Here is a 24,923-nt window from a genome sequence, read left to right on the forward strand (position 1 = left end):
TGCCAAACGGCTTATACTCACCACGGCATCTTGTTCTAAGTTAATGTATTGAAACTGTACATTTTACTAACCAACGAGAAAAATTAATATTTTCTTTTCTCAATCCATTAATACTTCCAGTATAGGAAACGATACCCTAGCTGGATGAATTCTGTTGCTTATAGAGGCAATGAATATATGCCCAATTCGATGATTTATATTTGTACGTATCTTCTCACATGTTATGTGTATCGATGGTACAGTGGTGTAGTAACCGCTTCCCGTTTCAGAGGTCACGAGTTCGAATCCAGAGTAGAGCGTTTTGCTTTTTTTTGCACGTTAAAACAGTTTTTTGGCCATAACTCCGAAACGCAAAGTTCGATCGATCTAATTTTAAATAGGAACCAATGGGACTGTATTCCGCGTCGAGTGCAACTTGTTGCGAGCAAATCGGATGATGCTAAATGCCCAAAAACGTGTCTCACATTTTTGTACACATACACACACACACATACATACACACATACAGACATCACCTCAATTCGTCGAGCTGAGTCGATTGGTATATAACACTATGGGTCTCCGAGCCTTCTATAAAAAGTTCGGTTTTGGAGCAGTTCTATAGCCTTTCCGTATACTTAGTATACGAGAAAGGCAAAAAGTATTTTGGCCTTAACTTCCGATCCCATAGTCCGATCTGGCAAATTTTCAATAGGAAACAATGGGACAGGATTCTGCGTCGAATACAACTTGTTGCGAGCAAATCGGTTAAGGATTAATGCCTAAAAAATGAGTGACATTTTTTAATCAATTTTTCTATAAAAGAGGGGTATTTTGGCCATAACTTCAGATCCCATAGTCCGATCTGACCAATTTTCAATAGGAAACAATGGTAGAGTATCCTGCGTCGAATGCAACTTGTTGCGAGTAAATCGGTTAAGGTTAAGTACCTAAAAAATGAGTGACATTTTTTTTTGGGTTGGTGCGCACAGACACACATACATACACACACACACACACACACACACATACACACAGACATCACCTCAATTCGTCGAGCTGAGTCGATCGGTATATAACACTATGGGTCTCCGGGCCTTCTATAAAAAGTTTGTTTTTGGAGCGATCATATAGCCTTTACGTATACTTAGTATACGAGAAAGGCAAAAAGTGGTATTTTGGCCATAACTTCCGAGCCCATAGTCCGATATGACCAATTTTCAATAGGAAACAATGGCAGAGTATCCTGCGTCGAATGCAGCTTGTTGCGAGTAAATCGGTTAAGGATAAGTGCATGAAAAATGAGTGACATTTTTTTCTGTAATAAAAGTGGTATTTTGGCCATAACTTCCGAGCCCATAGTCCGATCTGACCAATTTTCAATAGGAAACAATGGCAGAGTGTCCTGCGTCGAATGCAACTTGTTGCGAGTAAATCGGTTGAGGATAAGTACCTAAAAAATGAGTGACATTTTTTTTGGGTGGGTGCGCACAGACGCACACACATACACACACACACACACACACACACACACACACACACACACACACACATACACACAGACATCACCTCAATTCGTCGAGCTGAGTCGATCGGTATATAACACTATGGGTCTCCGGGCCTTCTATAAAAAGTTTGTTTTTGGAGCGATCATATAGCCTTTACCATATACTTAGTATACGAGAAAGGCAAAAATGTCACTCATTTTTCAGGCACTTATCCTTAACCGATTTACTCGAAACATGTTGCACTCGACGCAGGATACTCTACCATTGTTTCCTATTGAAAATTGGTCAGATCGGACTATGGGATCGGAAGTTATGGCCAAAATTCCACTTTTTTATAGAAAAAATGAGTAAAAAAATGTCACTCATTTTTCAGGTACTTATCCTTAAGGTGAGTTACGGCGGCGTCCAAAAATGGCAGGCACAATGGCCGTGCTATCCCTCACCTCGCGTTTTTGCTCGCACAAATGTGAATATTTAGGCGGTTAGCACATCTGTAAACCATTTTTTCGTGTATGCTGCAAGTGAGCAAAGGTGAAAAACTACTTTCCGCTTTTGCCTGTCGTTTACTTTTCGAGTTATGTGCCCTTTAAAGCGCTATGTCGATTTTTAATTGGACTTTAACGCGATTCACCTTAACCGTTTTACTCGCAACAAGTCGGACTATGGGCTCAAAAGTAATGGCCAAAATACTATTTTTATAATGCACGAGAAAGGCACCATCACCGCTAGGTGGATTAATCAGGGTTTTTTTACTATATTGATGCATTTATTGTGTATTCTTATTATTGTATGATTTGTATATTTTTATCAATGTTTGTACCGTGGACCCCCGGTAATATGACCGCTTTTAATCTGAACACTTTTTAATTTGAACCCCGTTCGTTTGAACATCGTTCAAATTAAAAATGGTTCAAACGTCATTTAACACGTGGAATAGAGAAAAGAAAAATGGAACATCGTGAAACGGAATGCAGAATCAAAACAAACCAGCCAAGAGAGCAGCCAGAAACCAGCTTTTCTAATGCAAATAGAGTAACCAGAAGTTCAAATTAAAAATGGCCCCCGTTAATTTGAATGAGGTACTGTTCAAATTATCGAGGGTCCACGGTATAATAATTAGGTTTTCGGAACATTTTTACCCTTATAGCCTATTCAGATTACGCCATTAATGACATAATAATTGGCGTTTCAGGGTAAATACGCTTTATGATGTCAATATTTACGTAATATTCCATACATTTTGCGCTGTCAAAAGATACCCGCTAAAAAGAGTCATAAAGAATTTATTACGAACAATTATTACGAGAGAGCTTTCGTTCTAACTGGGATGCAGGGAGAAATTCAACAAAACAAAACTGACAAGCGTCACGCTCTCTTTGCCAGAGAGAAAATTCTCTCTGTTTTCATTTCGTTTCGTAGTTGACAGTCATGCTCTTTCTGTCGCAGCAGGGTCGAATGCATGTTAGATGGAAATCTTCTGAGCGCTGAAGAATAACTCGGATTGTGATGGTTTTGTGGAAAGCATTTTATACAGTAAACGTTCGCTAATTGGGGTTTTTCTAGTTGGGGCGCTTTTTAGTTGGGGGTTCGCTAATTGGGGCGAAACCCAATTAAAAAGCAGCTAAACGTCAGAATACGATTTCAAAAACGAGTTGACGTTTTGTTTCCGTGTTTGGCGGGATCGATATTTTGTGGCGCGTAAAATTTTCCTTTGTTCAATGCAAAAAGTAAACAACATTGACGCTTGTCAAAACGCCCCAATTAGCGAACGGCATTCGCTAGTTGGGGTGAGGTCGTGCCCCAATTAGCGAACGATCACTGTATGATGAAAAATAATGATGATAATTATTTATTCTCCACTTATTCAACATGAACTGTTTAAAAAACAGATGCTCTCTAGAATTAACATGAAGTATTTAACTTAAACCTAGATTTAATAGAACAAATCGAATAAATTTTCAAAGTTCAAGGGCCAATGCGGAAGACAATTTAAAACGTAGGAATGGTTGTAAAACGAATATATTTGATGAAAAAACATGATTTCATAAATTGTTTCAATTCTGCTCCTTGAATTGCTTAATATACTTTGGATTTCAACATTTTTCACGTGGGACAACTGTACGATTTAAATGGGATGTATATGTAGATATATAAAGGGATATATAAAGTAGAATAACCTTAAATAAAACATGGATTGGTAATGCATTAATTCATCCAAAATCCAGTTTAAATTATATCACATTCACACGATTCGATTTTGTTAGAAGCTGTATCATTGATTGTCGAGTAGAACGCAATGGTTCAGTTTCCATTTTTGAATAAAAATAAAATTGCTGAGTTGCCCTTCATACATGGAGATACTGGTGGAAATACATTTTAGTTCGATAATATTTCTTGAAAATTGGTCCAATCGTCCTTTTTTTATTTATTTGTGAGAATTCCCAAAAGTATCTAAATTTTTCTATCAAATCTCCGTTTGATCATAGTACAGAATCAAAATACTTTTTAAACTTAAAAATAAATTGAGGAATAGTCTGATTCCCCGAAGAACGGCGCACCCAACTAATGAATGTAGCTTCGCTCATTATCCTTAATGAGAGATTGTCCTTCGAAAATCCCTTTTCATATTTTTTTTAAATATTTTTTTTCGTAGAAACTTTGTTCAGAAAAAAATGTTTGATTGTCGCCACACAAATGCTTTATTTCGCAAATTAAATTTTAAAACTCTCCTTGAATTCAACCCTGTATTAGCGTGCAAATGAGGAAACATGGAAACGTCAAGATATATTATCTTTCTGCAGTCTGAACACCTCGTAATAATAGACGAATTCAAGTAAAAATAAGAAGAAGACACACGACGGTGTTAACTTTGACAGATCCTACAGCTCAGCATAGGGAGATCATTTTAAAATGCTTATAATAAATTCTAGACAAAATGTAATTAAAATCTGATTGATGTATGATACGGAAAAAGTTCCGAACTGTATGATAGATACGTTTTTGGAAAAAAATCAAAAAATTGAGATAAGCTTCCAGATATGTAATTCGGAACTTTTTCCGTACCGTACATCAATCAGATTTTAATTACAATTTGTCTAGAATTTATTATAAGCATTTTAAAATGATCTCCCTATGCTGAGCTGTAGGATCTGTCAAAGTTAACACCGTCGTGTGTCTTCTTCTTATTTTTACTTGGATTCGTCTATTGGATACCCTCTCAATAATACTAATGACACACTGATGGTATTCGTACCATGGTACAAGTTGTACCACAGGTGTGTCGCCTTGTACCATGCTGGTACAACGTGGAAAACCATGGTACAATATGTACTAGGGTATATAACCGTGGTATACCACGGTCCTTGTACCACCAGTGTGTCTTTAGTATAAGGGACCGACTGTTTACTTCGATGACATTTACTTCCAGGGTGCAGCAGCAGTAAAAAGTGTAGACAACAACCTTCCGTGCACCATGTTTACGGTACTCGTCACTGAGTGGCGATACCGGCGTGTCTATCTGTGTTGTTAAGCCTGCTACTCTGTTCTGAGTTTTTCATAATTTCCTCCATGAGCTCATGGAAGAATGGTAGTTGGAAATCGATAAAATGTATGGGAAAATCAAGTATTTCGAAAATTTAAGGAAAATGGTGCTGTTTAAGAAGAAAGTAGTGATAAGGAATGAAGTATGAGGTGAAAAGATTATCTCCTGCACATAGTTTGCACTGATTAGTAGTTTAATAGTGATGCAATTTTGATTTTACTACCATTGAAAAAACGCCATCTCTTGCATTAATCGTTTTGACTGGTGCCTTATTAACAAAGTCATAAATAGCCCAATCTGAATAGGCTATTATAGTCATTGAGACATTAGATGTCAGATGACGATTATTATTAAATAAATCCGGAAAATTCCGAATTAGTGAGATCCGGACCGGCTCGTTGGTCGGACTAGCGAGGTCCGGATAAGCGGGGGGATACTGTAGTCTTCAAAGTTGGCAAAGAAATTGGACACACAACGAACTTGGACGGTGGCTATTTTGCATAGTTCCAAAAGTTTCTGGGCGAGCGTGGTTCAGAGGTGAGGACTTAAGTCGAGGCTTCATTCGCGTGATGTCGAGACTTATGTCTAATCACTAGAGGCCTTGATAAGAGAAACGCGGATTGGCATGTGCCGCCAATCGAACCGTCAAAAAACAGCAGCCAATCGAGCAAGAGACCTGTCAAGCAGCCAAAACATCGGCTCAAATACTAAAAAAGGCTTAATTTGATTTAATACCATTTATGAATAAACAAATTTTGAAAGCATTTTTCTTGTTATCAATAATTTACACGCTCATTTTTTTCTACTCAAAAGTGAGTAGTTTTCTATTGCCGTCTCTTTTTTCCCCACAGAAATTTTACTCACTTTTGATGAAAAGTGGAACCACTCAAAATTTGAGTAGTTCCACTTTTTTTTAAAAAGTGAGTATAATTTCTATGGGATAAGAAGAGACGGCAATACAAAACTACTCACCGGTGAGCAAAATCGAAATGAGCGTGTATGCAAATCAATGACAGATTATGAAATGCAATTGCTTCGTTTATTGTGTTCTATATGTTGTGAACACATTGCAAAGCGGTGTGTAAAATTTTACCTGAAAAAATCATTAAATGAAATTTTCTTGCTTGTCATGTGTTCTTTATTGAAGAAGATTGGCTGCAGTGTTGGCAGAGTTACATTTTCTATCCGCGTTTCTCTTATCAAGGCCTCTACTAATCACTATTCACTAAACGCACATCTGTACAGAATAAACCTTGTTGATAGCAACTTATGTAGGTGCGGAGCCGGTTACGATGACATCGATCACGTACTCAAGTAAAAAAGACCATTCGATTCATGTGTCAACCCACATGGATTTTTGCAATGGGGTTGAACTCATGGAATGTATGTGTGAAATCAATAAATTATCGCCAATATGCGTTTCTATCAAATACATGGTTTATCAAAATGAAATCTATAAAGTCGACACATACTTTTGAAAAGGTCAGTTCATAGAGTATATGCGTAAGAAAAATAATTCTAATCGCTGGATTTTCGTGTTTATTCTTGTTAATCTTGATTGAAAACACATTCTTTTGAATAAAGCCACAAATGTGATAGGCGATAAAAATTTTATTGTTTATATATTTGAGAAGCTTGTTCACTAGTGAGGTAGCCTCCGCGACTGTTATTTATTATCTGGAAAGCCTCGTGGAAAGCAGTGGCGTGCCATTCGACGGCTGAAGCAACAGGTAGATTTGCCATGTACAATGCATGCCGAGCTTGATGCCGAGCTGATGTTGCCTCCGTGAAATAGAAATTACACCTGGATGGCGTTCATGGGATTTGTTCACTTATTGCAAAAACGCTCCGTCAGTTTGGCTTTAGGACCAGGTTCCTTCTGCTGGATCTTGACGATGGGGGAAGATTGATTGGATATCATCTTGCCCGAATGGGAAAGCAGAACACAGAAAACTCGAAATTTCCGTCCCCGAATGCATGATATGTTTCAAAAGCTTTGTCTTCTTTTGATCGCTAAAGCAGGAAGTTCGGCTGATTGATCTGATGGGACTTCTGCACCTGCAATTAAAGTTTTCCGTTCTGACAGAATTGTTTATGATTTTAGGTTAAAAATACTTACCAATCATGATACCATTTCTAACAAAAAAGAAATCCTAACGACACGAAATGTATTTGGATCAGCCTCAGAAAATAATAGCCATTTTTTTCCAACTTGTTATCAACTTGAAGAGCATATTTGGTAGTCGTCAAGTTGATCGGTGAATGATTGGAGGACGTTCAAAATTTCATTAAATTCAAGCTTCTGTCACATACAAGGTATGTGACGCATATATGATGATCATTGGAATCAAATTGACTTAATGAGAAAGCGTATTTCAGCAAAGTATGAGAAAATACACATACAGTGATCGTTCGCTAATTGGGGCACGACCTCACCCCAACTAGCGAATGCCGTTCGCTAATTGGGGCGTTTTGACAAGCGTCAATGTTGTTTACTTTTTGCATTGAACAAAGGAAAATTTTACGCGCCACAAAATATCGATCCCGCCAAACACGGAAACAAAACGTCAACTCGTTTTTGAAATCGTATTCTGACGTTTAGCTGCTTTTTAATTGGGTTTCGCCCCAATTAGCGAACCCCCAACTAAAAAGCGCCCCAACTAGAAAAACCCCAATTGGGTTGTTTAGGGGTATACATGTTTTTACATATTCTGAATCTGCATAAAAAACTAAGCCTAACCCCAATTTTTCAGAATTTTTGGAGCCCCGGAACTATTTTTAATTTCCATTTTTAATTTATATGGGACTAAAAATTTGTTCTTATGCTGCATGGGCCAACTGTCATTCTATGAATGTTAGTGTCATTCTATCGATTAAAATAGGTTTTTGTTTGCTATACAAAAATGAAAATAAAAGGTCTACAAACAAAATAAAAATATGTTGGAGATCAGAAAAGCATGCTCTTTATGTTAAACTATAAGAAACCTCATATTTTTTTCTGCTAAACAACCCAATTAGCGAACGTTTACTGTACATTTAAGGAGTCAAATTCCTTGCGTGTAGTTTGGTCCTGCTCGGAAAATGACGCCTCCAGAGAGCGACTATCGGATACCCTAGTGGCCCGAGGAAAACAACCCTTCAGGGAAATTCGAGGTGTTTTGGGGGATCGTGATGCGGTCTATATGCAGGCCATTTATCCAGGTTTCCACGCTCGGTAATGGCGGCTTGTTGGTGTGTAAAAATCAATCGGTCACTGTACTTTTTGACACTAGCTGGAGGAAAACTCACTGGCGAAAAGGCCTTTTTTCCCTTCCCCTCATCAAGGAACGCCAGGGGGCTTTCCTCCAGCTAGTGTCAAACAGTACAGTGACCGAATGATTTTTACACACCGACAAGCCGCCATTACCGAGCGTGGAAAGCTGGATAGATTTCTTTGTGCTTCCTGCTTCTGACATCAAAATCTAATTTTTGTTTTTATCTTCTGTCAAAGTTTTTTTGTCTCTGTGGGGTCGTTCACAAATTACGTCCAAGGTCTGAGGGGAGAAGGGGGTCTGAGTTTTGTGACAGTTTGTGACAGGGGGAGGGAGGGGGGTTTGTCTTATGTGACGCCCATCCACAAGAAAAATTCTGAAATCATTTCGTCGATTTGTAGGGAGATATTAACCACTGCTTCTATAGAAAAGTGTATCAAACATATATCTGCTTCATAACTCTAGATTTATACACTTCTTAAACTATTACAAGCATTTATCTTGCGTGAAAAATCACTGACTCGGTTTTTAGCAGCCATGTTTCGTTGACTTATGCAGGCTGGCTGTACTAGAGTTTTTCTTTTGCCCAATAAAAGAGTTTTCTGAATGAACATACCTGCTTTCGCACATTAGATGAATGGATAACAACCACACTATGTCAGATATCATTTTTATTTCACAATTTCCATTAGTATAGCGACATAATTAACCAAAACTTTTTTGGACAATACTGGGGCACCCGTAGCCAAATGGTGGCATGTGCTTTCGATTTGTAGCACTACGTTAGTATAGGTGAAACTCTAAAATCAAAATATTCTCACCAATAACCCGTACTGGAGAAAATAACCGAAAGCTGCAGATAGAATATCCGATGCTTGTGATTAGGTTGCTAAGAATTTTTGTTAAAACAGGTTAATCCACCCAGCGGTTAAGTTTCATTCGCAAATTACATAACGCTAAACCGAAGACCACTTTATCAAGAAGACTGGCAGCTCTGGCATTTTTCCATACAAGCGGCCAACTTCATTGCTGGCAGAGCCTCTTCTGAGTTGAAGTGGTAGCTTGTTATCTGTGTGGTAGTGATCTTAGCTAGCTGAAGTAAATGAGTTTTAATAAAGGCGCGGAGGAAGTCAATGTCTGCTAGTGTTAGTTAACTGTCAACAATTAACTTTTAGGGTAATTTTTTCCACAGTAGGGACGAGTAGAGTTCTACTCTAAATCGCTTCGACATTGACAGATACAATACTTGCGATCTCTCTCGCAATATGTCAAAAATTTTGTCATGAAGCGTGTATACAAACTATTTTCGCAAATCGCCAGTACCAATCAATTTACATTGGCCATCCACGATTATGCCCTTCAGATAATTGCCTAGCTTCTGGCTATTAGTCAACCAGCACCACGAACCCTCGCCGCTTGGTTCAGCGGGTTACAAAATTTCTCTTTAATGTTCATTTTGTTGATGGTCTACCAACACATGTAAACGTCGATAAACCCCGCACCCAGAGTGGCGACACTGTCAGAATTGGAACAAAATTCATCTGTCATTCCCATACAATATCGTGTTTCAAATGAGCACGAGACCTGTCAAATGCGGCACATGTCGCCACTCTTAATTGTATACACTCTGCCCGCACCTTTATTTTTTGCAATGGAATATAGCTGTCAACCCACAAAACAAACCACACGGAATCACAAATCAGCTCAGTTTTGTACAGGCAGAAATTTTTTTCGTAAAACTGAGTTTAAAACAAAAACAGTTTTCCGTGGCAATTCAGAAAAACACAAGGAAGAAATTCGGAATTATTATTTGTATGAACTTGTATGTCTTGCATGGGCAGTTCCTTAGTACTTAACACCAATCAAGAGAGAAAGAGAGTCAGAAAACTATCTGGATGTAAGTTAAAAATTGAGGTTGTTCACTTAGTTTTATATGCTTTAAACATATTTGCGTTCTTATCTGTTTGTCTACAAAATAAAGTGTTGTGATTAAAAAACGAATTTGAACCTATTGGAACCTTTGAAACATCAGAAACTGAAAAGCGATAAAATGATGTTTTTGCCTAAATTATTAATCTGTCTAAATTCTGGCTTGCTCTGAGGTAACATAATCACGGCTAGTGAACCAACATTCTGAATATTTTCCGTTCTTTCTATATATTAACATCTATTTTTGTTATCTATTATCTGAATTTTCTCAATAAATTATTGGTTGGTTGGTAATGGCTGGTTTCCTACTCGCCGCTGCCAGCATCCAGGCGCTAACGTATATGTGCAAACAGCCAGCATGAGGTAACCTCCGGATATTTGCATGGGGAAAACATCTAACGCGGGTTATCTCAAAGTTAGGAACTTTTCAAGTAAAACTATTTGGTACTAGTTATGTACACGCCCGTTTCAAATCACTCAGAGACAGAGTGAAATTGTATCTCATTGACATCTCTCTTTTTTTGACGGAAATCTCACTAATTTTTCGTAAAAAAAAGTTCCACTTGTCAAATTTTAACTAAAAGTTAAACGAATCGGTAGAATGGTTCACAGCCTATACCTACCACATATTTTTTTGTTGAAGGTGCTTTATTTTGACCCTTAGATGCCTTTCGTCATACTGATTTCAGAAAGTTAACTCCTAGTGCGCCGCTGGAAGCACGCACAAAATAGGTGATTCATTTTCTACTATGTCTAGGATAGCATAACCTTTTCGAACTTTTGGCTTTTTAGGCAAGGTAATAATAAAAATAAGAAAAATCTAAAGAGTAAATTGATTCAAATCATATCATGAACACAGTCTGCAGTCGAGATGTGAAGGAAATCAACAGGTCCGTACAGAAATTAACATAGAGTGTGGCACTTTCATCAATTCAAGACAAAATTCCAAATATTATTCGGCTTAAAATTATGCTGATTTCATAAAATTGAAATACGTTTAATCTCAGTGTACTTCTCGATAGTTTTTTCGAAGCATAATTTAAATGTGGTTTTCATATATTTTGATTGAACGTGTAACTGACTATACAGTGTCAACTCACTCACACAAACAAACATAGTACCACCTCGGATCACCGACAGCGCTGCTAACAGTGTCGCCCGATTTCAGACTGTGTTGCCAGTCTTCTTGATAATGTGGTCTTCGGCTAAACTCAACCCACACCAAGCCTCTAGTAATGCTTCATGTATGGTTAGTAGACTGGCCCAGGAAACAAAAAGTTGTCTAATTCCACGGGGCACCCTCCAGGATTGTGTCTTTGGGTTAGAAAATCAATCTCTGAAAATTTCAGCTCAATCGCTTGTTGCATAAGCTGGCGCATTTGATTTGAAGTTTGTATGGGGATTTCAGCCAAAATGTATAGGAAAATACACCTCCGTCACTCATTCGATCTGGAAATTGGTTCTGATTGCTCGATTGACCTCATAACGTTTTGACAAGCGTCAATGTTGTTTACTTTTTGCATTGAACAAAGGAAAATTTTACGCGCCACAAAATATCGATCCCGCCAAACACGGAAACAAAACGTCAACTCGTTTTTGAAATCGTATTCTGACGTTTAGCTGCTTTTTAATTGGGTTTCGCCCCAATTAGCGAACCCCCAACTAAAAAGCGCCCCAACTAGAAAAACCCCAATTAGCGAACGTTTACTGTATTTACTTGTATCGATTCATCCCTAACCATTAGACTGGCCCAGATTACTATGGGGAGAAAAAAATGTTGTCGAATTCCAAGGGGCACCCCCAGAATTGTGTCTTTGGGTAAGAAAATCAATCTCTGAAAATTTCAGCTCAATCGCTTGTTGCATAAGCTGGCGCATTTGATTTGAAGTTTGTATGGGGATTTCAGCCAAAATGTATAGGAAAATACACCTCCGTCACTCATTCGATCTGGAAATTGGTTCTGATTGCTCGATTGACCTCAGAATTGCAAAAACGGCAGTTGGTATGCTACAGAACAATTTCACAGAACATTATATGATGATTAAATGAACTTTTATATAGGTTTCGGCTGATGCGATTCGATCAAAAAACCCAAAAATACACAAATCAGCTCCTAATAAATCAGCCGAAAATTATATGAAAGTTCATTTAATCATCATGCAATGTTCTGTGAAATTGTTCTGTAGCATACCAACTGCCGTTTTTGCAATTCTGAGGTCAATCGAGCAATCAGAACCAATTTCCAGATCGAATGAGTGACGGAGGTGTATTTTCCTATACATTTTGGCTGAAATCCCCATACAAACTTCAAATCAAATGCGCCAGCTTATGCAACAAGCGATTGAGCTGAAATTTTCAGAGATTGATTTTCTTACCCAAAGACACAATTCTGGGGGTGCCCCTTGGAATTCGACAACATTTTTTTCTCCCCATAGTAATCTGGGCCAGTCTAATGGTTAGGGATGAATCGATACAAGTAAATACAGTAAACGTTCGCTAATTGGGGTTTTTCTAGTTGGGGCGCTTTTTAGTTGGGGGTTCGCTAATTGGGGCGAAACCCAATTAAAAAGCAGCTAAACGTCAGAATACGATTTCAAAAACGAGTTGACGTTTTGTTTCCGTGTTTGGCGGGATCGATATTTTGTGGCGCGTAAAATTTTCCTTTGTTCAATGCAAAAAGTAAACAACATTGACGCTTGTCAAAACGCCCCAATTAGCGAACGGCATTCGCTAGTTGGGGTGAGGTCGTGCCCCAATTAGCGAACGATCACTGTACGAGTAAATACAGGGGGGGAGTAAGCCTGTCATCCACGAACAAATCAAGCCTACACGGAGAAAAAAAAATGGTAAACTCAACCATTTTCTAGTTTACTTCAACCAACATATAAGGTTGATTCATGCCCAAACAAAATATTAGTTCAATTCAACCTAATATTGTCGCGCTCTTCTCAAACGCTCAGATCTTCGCGGTGGTAACGCGCAAGCGAAGATTGCGCAGCAGCGCGCTCATAAGCTTTTCCACAGGGTGCGAGTCTGAGCTGTTTGATTTTTTAAGCCGCCGAATGGGGTTGCCATAGCTGAATAGCCGCCGTGTGTAAAATAAATGGGCGCACTCCGGCGCGATTCAACGGAGGCTGAATGAGATGATCACGATCCGAGTGTTTATCATGGGATGCATAATAAGATGTTTGAAATAAACTAAAATGTCAGTTTGACTATTTCGTCTACTTTAGGTAAATTCAACCAATATTTGTTTGAACTTAATATATTGTTGGTAGTTTGGTTTTGACAGTTCATCAAACAACCTAAAATGTTGGTTGATTTAATCCAGAAGTTCAGTTTGGACCAAACAAATTTCATTTTAAAACAATAAGCAATTTGTTTAAAACAACCAAATTTGTATGTTGTTTTTATTAGTATAATTTCCACACCTATAGTTGTTCCCAAAATTCTATTAACCGCAAATAACAAATATTTATACTGCATGGATTCTGATAACTTTTTATTCGATCTCACTTATAAATATTATTCTGTATAAACATTTCTGCCTCACGGCTTGCGCATAATGGCCACATTCATGTTGTTGGCTGCCTGGCTGTTCCGTGTTCGTGTTGCTGATAAAATTGCGCAGCCGACGCACACCGGTATCTTTTGCATGGTCTTTTAGGGGCTAATGAATGCCTGAAATGCAGAAATCATCCTAAATTAAAAAATAATGCTACGAATGTTAAGTTCAAAATGGTAAAACATACCTGTTGATGTGTACGAGTAACTATTCTCCAGCCATAAACGAAGAAACAGGAATGGGCGGCTTTTGATGCACTGAGATGCTTTCGTGTATCGCAAATTTCAAAATGTCTGCATTCAGCAGGAAGTGACTGAAATAGAATAGCTTCAAAAACTAGTTTGCATCAAACTAAAATTTCAGCTCACTTTCATGTAGGTTAAGAATTTAGGTAGATTCAACATAATGTCACTGGTAAGATCAACCTTATTCTTCAGATTGTAGTATGACGTTTACTATAATTTCAAACAAGCTATATTTTGGTAAACATGAACTAAGATCTTGTTGGAAGAAAACCAAACTTTTGTTTTAAAATAAACATATTCAAAATTTGTTTTGAAAACGCATGTTAGGTAAAAACAACCAAAAATATAAATTTGTTGCAAGCAAAATTATCAGTTGAAAACAAACAAATTATATATTGAACCAACTAATACATTAGTTTGAAAAACAACCAACATGTTGGTTGTTTCAAACTAGAGGGATTATTCTCCGTGTACCTAAGATGTATTATCCGGGCCTCGCCGCTTGGGAAAGGCGGGCCACCCTGGGCCACCCCGCTTGGCAAGTGTAACATTTTTCGAACTGGAATCTTGTAGGATATTGGTTAACCTACACTACTGCTGACTAACGAAAAAATTGTGGGATTGTTTATTTACATTTGCTTCATACTACATCCAGAGGAGGCGCAATGTACCGCATATTACCCCCCTGAGTAAATACTCGATACAGTAAACGTTCGCTAATTGGGGTTTTTCTAGTTGGGGCGCTTTTTAGTTGGGGGTTCGCTAATTGGGGCGAAACCCAATTAAAAAGCAGCTAAACGTCAGAATACGATTTCAAAAACGAGTTGACGTTTTGTTTCCGTGTTTGGCGGGATCGATATTTTGTGGCGCGTAAAATTTTCCTTTGTTCAATGCAAAAAGTAAACAACATTGACGCTTGTCAAAACGCCCCAATTAGCGAACGGCATTCGCTAGTTGGGGTGAGGTCGTGCCCCAATTAGCGAACGATCACTGTACTTTTGATTCGATACCAAGTACTTTGGGAATCGATACTTTTATACCGATACCAAGTAAGTATCGAATTGAAGTAGTTGAATCAATTGAGTACTCAATTCAAAATCTATTAAATATTATAAACTTAAATAGAAACTAGAGAGGGGCAAAACGGATCACTTCGTTGAATGGATCAGAACTGGGTCATTCAGTCTAATGATCCGGAACTGTCATACGGATCAGATCTTTGAAACAAGTTGTAAGGAAAGATTCCCAAATGGTGAAACGGTTGTCATTCAGTTACTTTTTAACCGTACAAACAATAATAACATCCCTCTATCGCTCACAAGCATATGTAACATGCATAGAGGACCTACAATACACTTTTCATTTTGTCATTTTCTAACAAATGGTAAGACAATTTGCTGATCTGGTGAATCGAATCTTTGGAAAAGTGAGCAACGAATCATTCACTCACTTCAAAGATACGGATCATTTTAACGGTTCCGGATATGATAGCCCATCCCTGATAGAAACACTCGTAGTTTTTCGTAAGAATCTTTTAAATGTTAGTATTGTTAGTAAATGTTAGTAAATCGAATAAATACGTTCAAGCATTCGTCAATGGTTCAAGTATTTATTTTTTGCTACGAACATTATTTTAAGCTATTAGTGGAATGCATTTACTTGTCATAAAATGAGTACTATTTCATTAAATTCCACTACTTTATTGTACCTAAGTCGAGTCAAGTACGAGACACTGAAGCACAAGCAACCAAAAGTACGGATAGGATGGGATTTTTTGGCTTAATCAGCTTGCATTTTAAGTAATTTTCTGTATGGCTTGAGCGCAAAAGTGAACTTTGAAGTTCTGTTAAGGTGCTTGGAACTCGATGTGAACCAAGAAGTGAACTTATTGGTTCGGTTAGGAACAAATTTAAGTAAAATGTGAACTTTTGGTTTGGTTTGGTTGGTTGGGACGGCCTTACTGGTGAGGTCGAAATACGTATCTGTCAAAGGTACAATAAAATAGTGGAATTAAATGAAATAGTAGTCGTCTTATGACAAGTATTTTTGCAGCTTAACACTTATTTGTGACCGATCCTATCCGAATTTCCTTAAAGTCGATAATAAACTACGCAAATATCTTGGGTAATATTGGATCTGCACTAATTTGGCAGCTGTTTTCTAATTATTCAGAATTTTACGTCTATATGAACATGAATTGCTGGGGCCCTCCTTGGCCGTGCGGTAAGACGCACGGCTACAAAGCAAGGCCATGCTGAGGGTGGCTGGGTGCGATTCCCGGTGCCGGTCTAGGCAATTACCGGGTTGGAAATTGTCTCGTCTTCTCTGGGCATAAAAGTATCATCGTGTTAGCCTCATGATATACGAATGCAAAAATGGTAACTTGGCTAGAAACCTCGCAGTTAATAACTGTGGAAGTGCTTACTGAACACTAAGCTGCGAGGCGGCTCTGTCCTAGTGTGGGGATGTAATGCCAATAAGAAGAAGAAGATGAACATGAATTAAAAAATACGGCAACTATAAATAGAATGATTTAAATAACAATTTGCTTACATCTAAAATGTGTTCGCTTTTTACACGCTATCGAGATAAGGTAATTATAAAATCGATGGACAAATAGCAATGGAAAGTGCTTAAACCTTCCACTATTCAGTGTTTCATCCAACATAAATTATGAATGACTTCTTTGAGATACAAAATAAATTTACTTCGAATTGATGAGTACTCATGTGAAGGTATCGATACTTTTAATTCGATACTTTAGTGGTATCGATACTTTTAATCGATACTACTTGAAAGTAAAAGTATCGATACCTTAGTGGTATCGTTTCATCCCTATGTATGGTAGGATTCTGAAATTTATAAAGTCCTTAACGCTCAGACAAGTACCCTCCCACAACCTGAAACATCATGTAGTTTGTAAATGGGCCCTCATGATGCTTTTCTCGAATCACGATATAATCGCTTTCATTCGCAGAACATACCAAAAATAATTGCCTACTTTACGGCTTCCAAACACGATTCAAGCATCAACCTTTCGTGGTTCGATACACCATTTTCTTCATAATTTCGCAAATAAATGATTCAATTAGTGTAAGAATATTTAGTTTTATCATCTTTCGCACGAATCCTACAAACATTTTCTCATTTAATAATGGAAAGATACAATGGATCGTATGTTTCATTAGATAAACTTTCAACGTCATTTCATGTGACTAATTTCAAGTCAAATTACTTGACAAATATCTTCATCATAATTTAGATTTATTATTGCTTGCAAAAAGTATTTTGATCTGTAAAATGATACCGAAAAAGTATTCTTTCAACTCGGGAAGTTAAAACACGTGAGAGTTTTGAGAGGATTCACAAAAGCTGATCGATATAGAGAGGAGTGGAATCAAACGCACGTACCAATCTGTTCCCGAAAGTCAGAACAAACACCGTCTTTAAAGTTGCATACTTAGGATCTGTCTCAATTGGATAATTAAACTGAAATTAAACTTAAAAGTGACATTTCAATAATTATCAAATAACCCTGGTCGCAGAGCAAGATTACTTTTGACAGATATCGAATCATTTTCCATCGATGTCCTATTGGAATTGCTGGGTAGCACCAGCCATTCTTATAACGGGGTTATTTTTTAATTTTCGAACTGTCACTTTTAAGTTTAATTCTCCAAATGAGACAGACCCTTAGCAGTTATAATTGACGAGAACAGAACAGAACAGAAAAAGAAGAAAAGAGAAGAAGAAGCCAGAATAAAGCAGCTTCAAGCGGAAGAAGAGCTTAAGAGAGTGGAAGAAGAAGCGAAGCTGAAGCAGTTAGATGACGAACAGCAGTATCTGAAGCAGAAATTTAACTTGTTGATGCAGCTAGAGGACGAAAAGGATCCATCCAGCAAGCGCAGCGGAGTAAGCGTAAAAAGTAAACGAAGCGGAATAAGTGTGAAGAGTAAGCGTGACCAGTTGGAGAATTGGTTGAAGGGAGTTAAGTCAAACGAAGTTGGACAGTCGAAGTCATCGTCGTTAGCACAGCAAACTAGCCTACCGGTTTACACAGTCAGTGAACCGACCCAACTGTCAACAGTGGTCAACAAACCGCTATCTTCTGCCGTTTCAATACAAGTTACGGATTCTTCAAATGCAGACGGATGTTGCTCGTATACTGCTGTAAACGTTCCAACTTTGGCGAAATCCTACGAACAACTGTTGGGACAAGGTGTTACATTGTTAGCGGAACGAACAACGAGAAATTTGCCGTTAGTTTCTTCAGAGTCGGTATTGCAACAAGAAACACCTATAGTTTCGGATCGACCAGCAGTCTCCTCAGCAATTATTCCGGGAATGCCAAGTCGCCAAGTGGGGAATTCAAATAATAGATGTTTGCCAATCACTACAGTTCCTGGTGTCAATACAGTTGTTTCAGCTCCATTCGACTTTGCGTCTCGAGTCTCGATAGGAGCAAGTGGCCGAGTTCCAACAACATACGGGAGTCATCCGTATTACACCGCCCCGCCACTATCGTATGCACCCACGTATGCGTTAGCTTCTAGAGTTCCAGAAAATTCGACAGTTTTCAACGGATACGGACCATACGCGAACCCAGTGCAATCCACATCAGCAAGTACATTGGGACCACCCGCAGTGGGGAATGGATCGCTCGGATCAGGAGTTAGTGGGGCTCTAAACATCGTTTCAGTGGGACCAACAAGTGCACAGTTAGCGGCTCGTCAAGTAATGCCGCGAGAGCTACCAAAGTTTAACGGAGACCCACAAGAGTGGCCGATTTTCTACAGTTCTTTCAAGAATACGACGGAAGTTTGTGGATACAGCGAAGCGGAAAATTTGGCCAGGTTACAGAGGAGTTTGGGAGGTTCGGCTTTGGAAGCGGTGCGAAGTCGGTTATTACTACCGGCATCCGTCCCTTATGTGATGGACACGCTTTATAAACTATACGGTCGGCCAGAAATACTGATCAGTTCTCTTCTGAAGAAGGTGCGAAATGTATCTCCACCCAAATCGGAAAATCTTAGCACGATTGTCACCTACGGCTTGGCTATTCAGAACCTGGTCGACCATATTGTCCTGGCAGATCAACAAGCGCATTTATCGAATCCAATGCTACTCCAAGAATTAGTCGATAAACTGCCTACCTCCATGAAGATGCAGTGGGGAACATATAAGCAAGCACATGTTATCGTCAACCTGGCGACGTTTAACAGTTTTATGTCAGGTCTTGTCAATCTGGCGACCGAGCTAACCATCGAGGGGGATTCAGCTCAAAATCACCGGCAAGTCAGGCACGAAAAGGTGAAGCAGAAGGAAAAACTGTTCACCCATGCGAATAAGTCGCTGAATACGGCCGAGATAGAAAAGGAGCCTTTAAAGGAAGTCTGTGTTTCAAAATCCTGCTCGTACTGTGGGATGGACACTCATCAAATCCTACACTGTTCCAGTTTCAAATCTTTGGACATTGGGGCAAGATGGAAGGCAATGCGTCAGAAGAACTTGTGTCGGTTATGTCTGGTACCTCATCGGAAATGGCCCTGTCGGTCTAAAAAAGAATGCGGTCTGGATGGCTGTCGTATTCGTCACCACATGCTACTCCACACTAGTCCACCTTATCGTGGTGGTCCTGCTGAATCAGCGAGGACAGTCGAGACGGTGCACCATAATCTCCACCATACGAAGTCGTATTCCTTGTTCCGATACCTACCTGTTACGATTTTCGGAAATGGAAAGCAAGTTGAAACCTATGTATTTCTGGAAGATGGATCATCTTCGACATTGTTAGAAGAAGCTATTGCTGTTCAGCTAGGAATCGATGGTGAACCCGACAGTCTTTGGTTAGGCTGGACAGGAAAGATCGGAAGACAAGAAAAGAGCTCCAGAAAAGTCAGCGTTAAGATTTCCGGCAAAGGCAAAGGAGAATCGTTCCAGTTAGAAAACGTACGTACTGTACGCGAATTAGGACTTCCTACTCAGTCCTTGAATTACAGCGAACTTTCAAAAATATATCCGCACCTTCAATGCCTTCCAGTCAAAAGTTTTGAAAATGCAAAACCTGGCATGATTATTGGCATCGAACATGTGCATTTACTCACGAGTCTGAAGATTCGTGAAGGTAGTAGAAACGAACCAGTTGCTACAAAAACTCGACTCGGATGGTGTATCTACGGAAGGAACTCGGGAATTGAAGAAGGCATAGAGCGGTTGAACCTGCATGTCGATATGAGCAACAGTGAACTATATGACGCAATGAAAAAGTTTTTTGCCGTTGAGGAAACCGCGGTGTCGAAGTCCTTGGAGTCCGAAGAAGATCAGCGGGCACGCCGTATTTTGGAAACAACAACAGTTCGGCGAGGATCTAGAATGGAATCTGGCTTGCTGTGGCGCAAGGACAATCCACACTTCCCGGAAAGTTTCAAGATGGCAATGAGCAGACTCCGCGGGTTAGAGAAACGGTTGGCGAAGGACCCGGAATTACAGAAAAGGGTGATTGAACAAATAAAGAGCTTCGAGCAGAAACAGTACATCAGAAAGACGACGGTAAGAGAGATGGCCGACATAGACCCTCAGCGAATTTGGTACTTACCTTTGGGGATAGTAATCAATCCCAAGAAACCCGGTAAGATTCGCATGATCTGGGATGCGGCAGCAAAATCTGGCGGTATCAGCTTCAACGATATGCTGCTCAAAGGCCCGGATCTCCTTGTGTCATTAGTGGACGTCATGCTACGCTTCAGACAAGGCAAAGGGCGAAGCCAGAGTAAACGCGACGTGCGATGCGACGCGACGCGACAGTGCAATTTGACAGCCTGTTGATAATGATTGTTATTCTTTTACGTGAGTCGCGTCGCGTCGCATCGCTCGTCGCGTTTACTCTGGCGGGCACCAAAGTCGCGGTATGTTCGGATATACGGGAAATGTTTCTGCGGATCCTTATACGGGATGAAGACAGATTGTCGCAATGCTTTCTTAGGAGAAGTAGTCCGGAAGAAGACGTACAAATCTACATGATCAATGTCGCTATGTTTGGTGCAACGAGTTCTCCCTGTACGGCACAGTTCGTAAAGAATAAAAATGCTCTCGATTACGTTGATCTGTATCCCAGGGCGGTAGAGGCAATAACCAAAAACCACTACGTGGATGACTTTCTGGACAGTGTCAACTCGGTAGAAGAAGCAGTGGAACTAGTACGGCAAGTTACCGTTATTCACGCAGCAGCAGGGTTCCATTTTGGGAAAATACTGTCCAACAGTCAAACTGTACTGGATGAGCTGGGGGAAACAGAATCACCTATCAGTAAATCACTAAACCTGGATAAAGAGGGAACCCACGAACGCGTACTTGGTGTAGTCTGGGTTCCGGCAGGTGATTATTTTACATTCAACCGGAACGGACTTGAGGACGTTCTCGCTACCGAAAGCACGATCCCAACAAAGCGTCAGGTCCTGCGTATCGTCATGAAACTGTATGATCCCCTAGGATTTATTGCGCACTTCATCGTGCAGGGAAAAATACTGATGCAGGAAATCTGGCGATCTGGTACAGCCTGGGACGAGCCAATCAAAGAACAGTTACACGATCTGTGGACGAGGTGGACCGAACAGTACAAGGAAATCATCGAAGTGAATGTTCCTCGCTGTTTCCTCGGAGATGTTTTGCCGCAGCAAGTCAACGATATACAAATTCACGTTTTCACGGACGCTAGCGAGACCGCCTGTGCGTGCGTGGCTTATCTGCGAATAACAGTTAGCGGAGAGAGCAAATGTTCACTGATAGCAGCGAAAACAAAGGTCGCGCCACTTCGCGCGCTATCTATTCCTCGTTTGGAACTGCAAGCGGCCATGATGGGATCCCGCCTAATACAGAAAATCTGCTTGGCACTTACAATCAACATCCGAAAACGGTTCCTGTGGACAGATTCAGCAACAGTTCTCGCGTGGCTTCGCTCCGACAGTCGTCGGTACCACCAGTTTGTAGCGTTTCGTGTTGGCGAAATACTGTCTCTAACCAATGTCGACGAGTGGCGTTACGTTCCCTCTCGCGAAAACGTTGCGGATGATGCAACGAAATGGAATACCGGACCTTCATTTGATTCGAATTGTCGTTGGTATCAAGGTCCTTCATTCCTTCAGGATCCAGAGAACCAGTGGCCAGCGGAGGGGTCAGGAGATCTAGCTGACAGGGACACGAATTTAGAAGAAGTTCGGATCGTTGCCGTACATCGAACAGTCGAGGAACTTGTAGAGGTTCAACGTTTCTCTAACTGGAACAGGTTGCTGCGTGCAATGGCATACGTACACCGAGCAGTCGCTGTATGGAAGAACTCACCGGGAGAGAGGAGATCGCTCAATGTTCCGAGTCAAGGTGCGTTTGCGAAAGCAGAAGTGTCACTGTGGCGACTGGCTCAAGCACAAGTGTATAAGGAGGAATTCCATATGTTAAGTGAAAAACGCAGTATACCGAAAGGAAGCTCACTACGTACGCTGTTACCGTTCGTGGACGAATATGGAGTCATACGAGTAGGGGGTAGGATAGACAACGCACCAAATATTCCCTACGAAACAAAGCACCCAGTCGTATTGCCTAGAAACCATCGAATCACATACCTTGTTGTGCTAAGTTTCCACCAGCGATTCCTTCATGCCAATAGCGAGACAGTTTGTAACGAGTTAAGGCAGCAGTTCTACATTTCGAAAATGCGAGCCGTAGTACGCAGTGTGTGCCGTAGCTGTCAGTACTGTAAGATCAAGAAGACAGCTCCAGTACCTCCACTGATGGGACCGCTCCCAAAGGTTCGCCTGACACCGTTCATCCGACCATTTACTTATGTAGGCGTGGATTATATGGGTCCTTTTGAAGTGAAAGTCGGGCGCAGTCTAGTGAAAAGGTGGATATGCTTATTCACATGTCTTACAGTAAGAGCAGTCCATCTGGAACTTGCACACAGTCTATCCACAAATTCCTGCGTTATGGCGTTCCGAAGATTTGTCAACCGTCGAGGAGCTCCGCTGGAAGTGTTCTCTGACAACGGGACCAACTTTGTGGGTGCCAGCCGTCAATTGTCGGAGGAAAAGCAGAGGATCAGAAACATCAACAACGACTGTGCGGCCACGTTCACGAATGCTAGGACACAATGGCATTTCAACGTTCCTGCTGCTCCCCACATGGGAGGACCGTGGGAGCGCATGGTAAAGTCAGTCAAAGTAGCGATGAAATCAGTATCAGACAGTATGTACCATCCAAGCGACGAAGTGCTAGAAACAATAATGCTGGAAGCGGAAGGAATAGTGAACAGTCGTCCGTTGACCTATGTTCCACTAGAGGCAGCGGACCAAGAATCCCTGACTCCGAACCATTTCTTGCTGTACGGATCAAGCGGTATCAAGCAACCAACGGTGGATCAGTCAGGTAGCAGAAACGTTCTACGAGACAGCTGGAACATAGCTAGAGGAATGGTTGACGGGTTTTGGCGCAGATGGATATTGGAATACCTTCCAATGTTGACACGAAGAACTAAGTGGTTTGAAAACGTGAAGCCGCTGGAGCCAGGAGACTTAGTAGTTATAATTGACGAGAACAGCCGAAACAGCTGGGAACGAGGACGCATTCTGGAGGTTTTTCCCGATAAGTCAGGCCAAGTAAGACGTGCAAAGGTACAGACTGCTCGGGGAGTATTCGCTAGACCCGCAGTCAAGCTCGCACTCCTGGATGTTTCTGGAGCCGGTATGCAGACAGATGGCGTCGCTCCTGACACGGAAGTGGTTCACGGGTCGGGGGATGTTACCGGCAACACTGTCGACGGTCGAATCGGTTGTGAAACCACTGTCGGATCCCTCGCGACTGATAGTCTACCATCAAGTGGAATGACAGATCGCGAAAGAAGAGTGTCAGATAACACTCGGGCGGCAACGAAACGAACAGCTCGCAGTTAGTCCAGTCCAGTCTAGTTGTGGTGAAAAATAGCATAGCTCGGATCAATCTATATTCTCTGTACGAGTGATAATTTCGGCATCAACTGCAATTAATTAACGCACAGTTGTCAGTAAAGACTGTAAAACCGTGAATTGCATTTCTGTAGACTGTAAACTGAACTGAAGATTCCCAAAATTCCTGATCGGCCTTAGAACTGAAGACCATGAAACACTGAAAATGTAAGTTAGGATTAGTATTTCTGTTTTTCCACTGAACTGATTCCGAAATAATAAATTTCAGCTTGTAGCTGCTAAGTATGCAACTTTAAAGACGGTGTTTGTTCTGACTTTCGGGAACACAATCATAAAACTTCAATGCAGGCAGAGTTAAAAACAAGCATCCAATAATTTTATTTATGGATAATTGTGTAATAATATCAGGTATTTATTTATTTATCATCAGACTAAGGCCGGAGTGGCCTGTGCTGCACATAAAAGACTTCTCCATTCAGCTCGGTTCATGGCTGCACTTCGCCAACCACGCAGTCTGCGGAAGGTCCTCAAGTCGTCCTCTACCTGATCGATCCACCTTGCTCGCTGTGCACCTCGCCTTCTTGTTCCCGTCGGATCGTTGTCGAGAACCATTTTCACCGGATTACTGTCCGACATTCTGGCTACGTGCCCGGCCCACCGCAGTCTTCCGATTTTCGCGGTGTGAACGATGGATGGTTCTCCCAACAGCTGATGCAACTCGTGGTTCATTCGCCTCCTCCACGTACCGTCCGCCATCTGCAACCCACCATAGATGGTACGCAACACTTTCCTTTCGAAAACTCCCAGTGCGCGTTGGTCCTCCACGAGCATCGTCCAGGTCTCGTGTCCGTAGAGAACTACCGGTCTTATAAGCGTTTTGTAGATAGTCAGTTTGGTACGGCGGCGAACTCTATTCGTTCGGAGCGTCTTGCAGTACGATACGATTTCCAGC

General features: G+C 40.6%; 1 protein-coding gene and 1 long non-coding RNA gene across 2 annotated transcripts; one reads left to right on the forward strand and one right to left on the reverse strand.

The window, feature by feature from the left end:
• Window positions 1-13,712: 13,712 nt before the first annotated feature.
• Window positions 13,713-14,397, reverse strand: LOC134222783 (uncharacterized). Its single transcript, XR_009982438.1, has 3 exons — window positions 14,142-14,397; window positions 13,961-14,086; window positions 13,713-13,889 (listed from the first exon to the last, which is right to left on the reverse strand). It is a non-coding gene; the product is annotated as an uncharacterized LOC134222783 (long non-coding RNA).
• Window positions 14,398-16,210: 1,813 nt separating this feature from the next.
• LOC134222066 (uncharacterized) lies at window positions 16,211-23,959 on the forward strand. Its single transcript, XM_062701218.1, has 3 exons — window positions 16,211-16,241; window positions 17,704-20,787; window positions 20,976-23,959. Exons 1-3 carry the CDS (start codon window positions 16,211-16,213, stop codon window positions 23,957-23,959), a joined length of 6,099 nt encoding a protein of 2,032 aa, XP_062557202.1.
• Window positions 23,960-24,923: the final 964 nt, after the last annotated feature.

Source organism: Armigeres subalbatus, chromosome 3 (assembly GCF_024139115.2).
Source record: "Armigeres subalbatus isolate Guangzhou_Male chromosome 3, GZ_Asu_2, whole genome shotgun sequence".
In the NCBI taxonomy this organism is placed as follows: Eukaryota; Metazoa; Arthropoda; class Insecta; order Diptera; family Culicidae; genus Armigeres; species Armigeres subalbatus.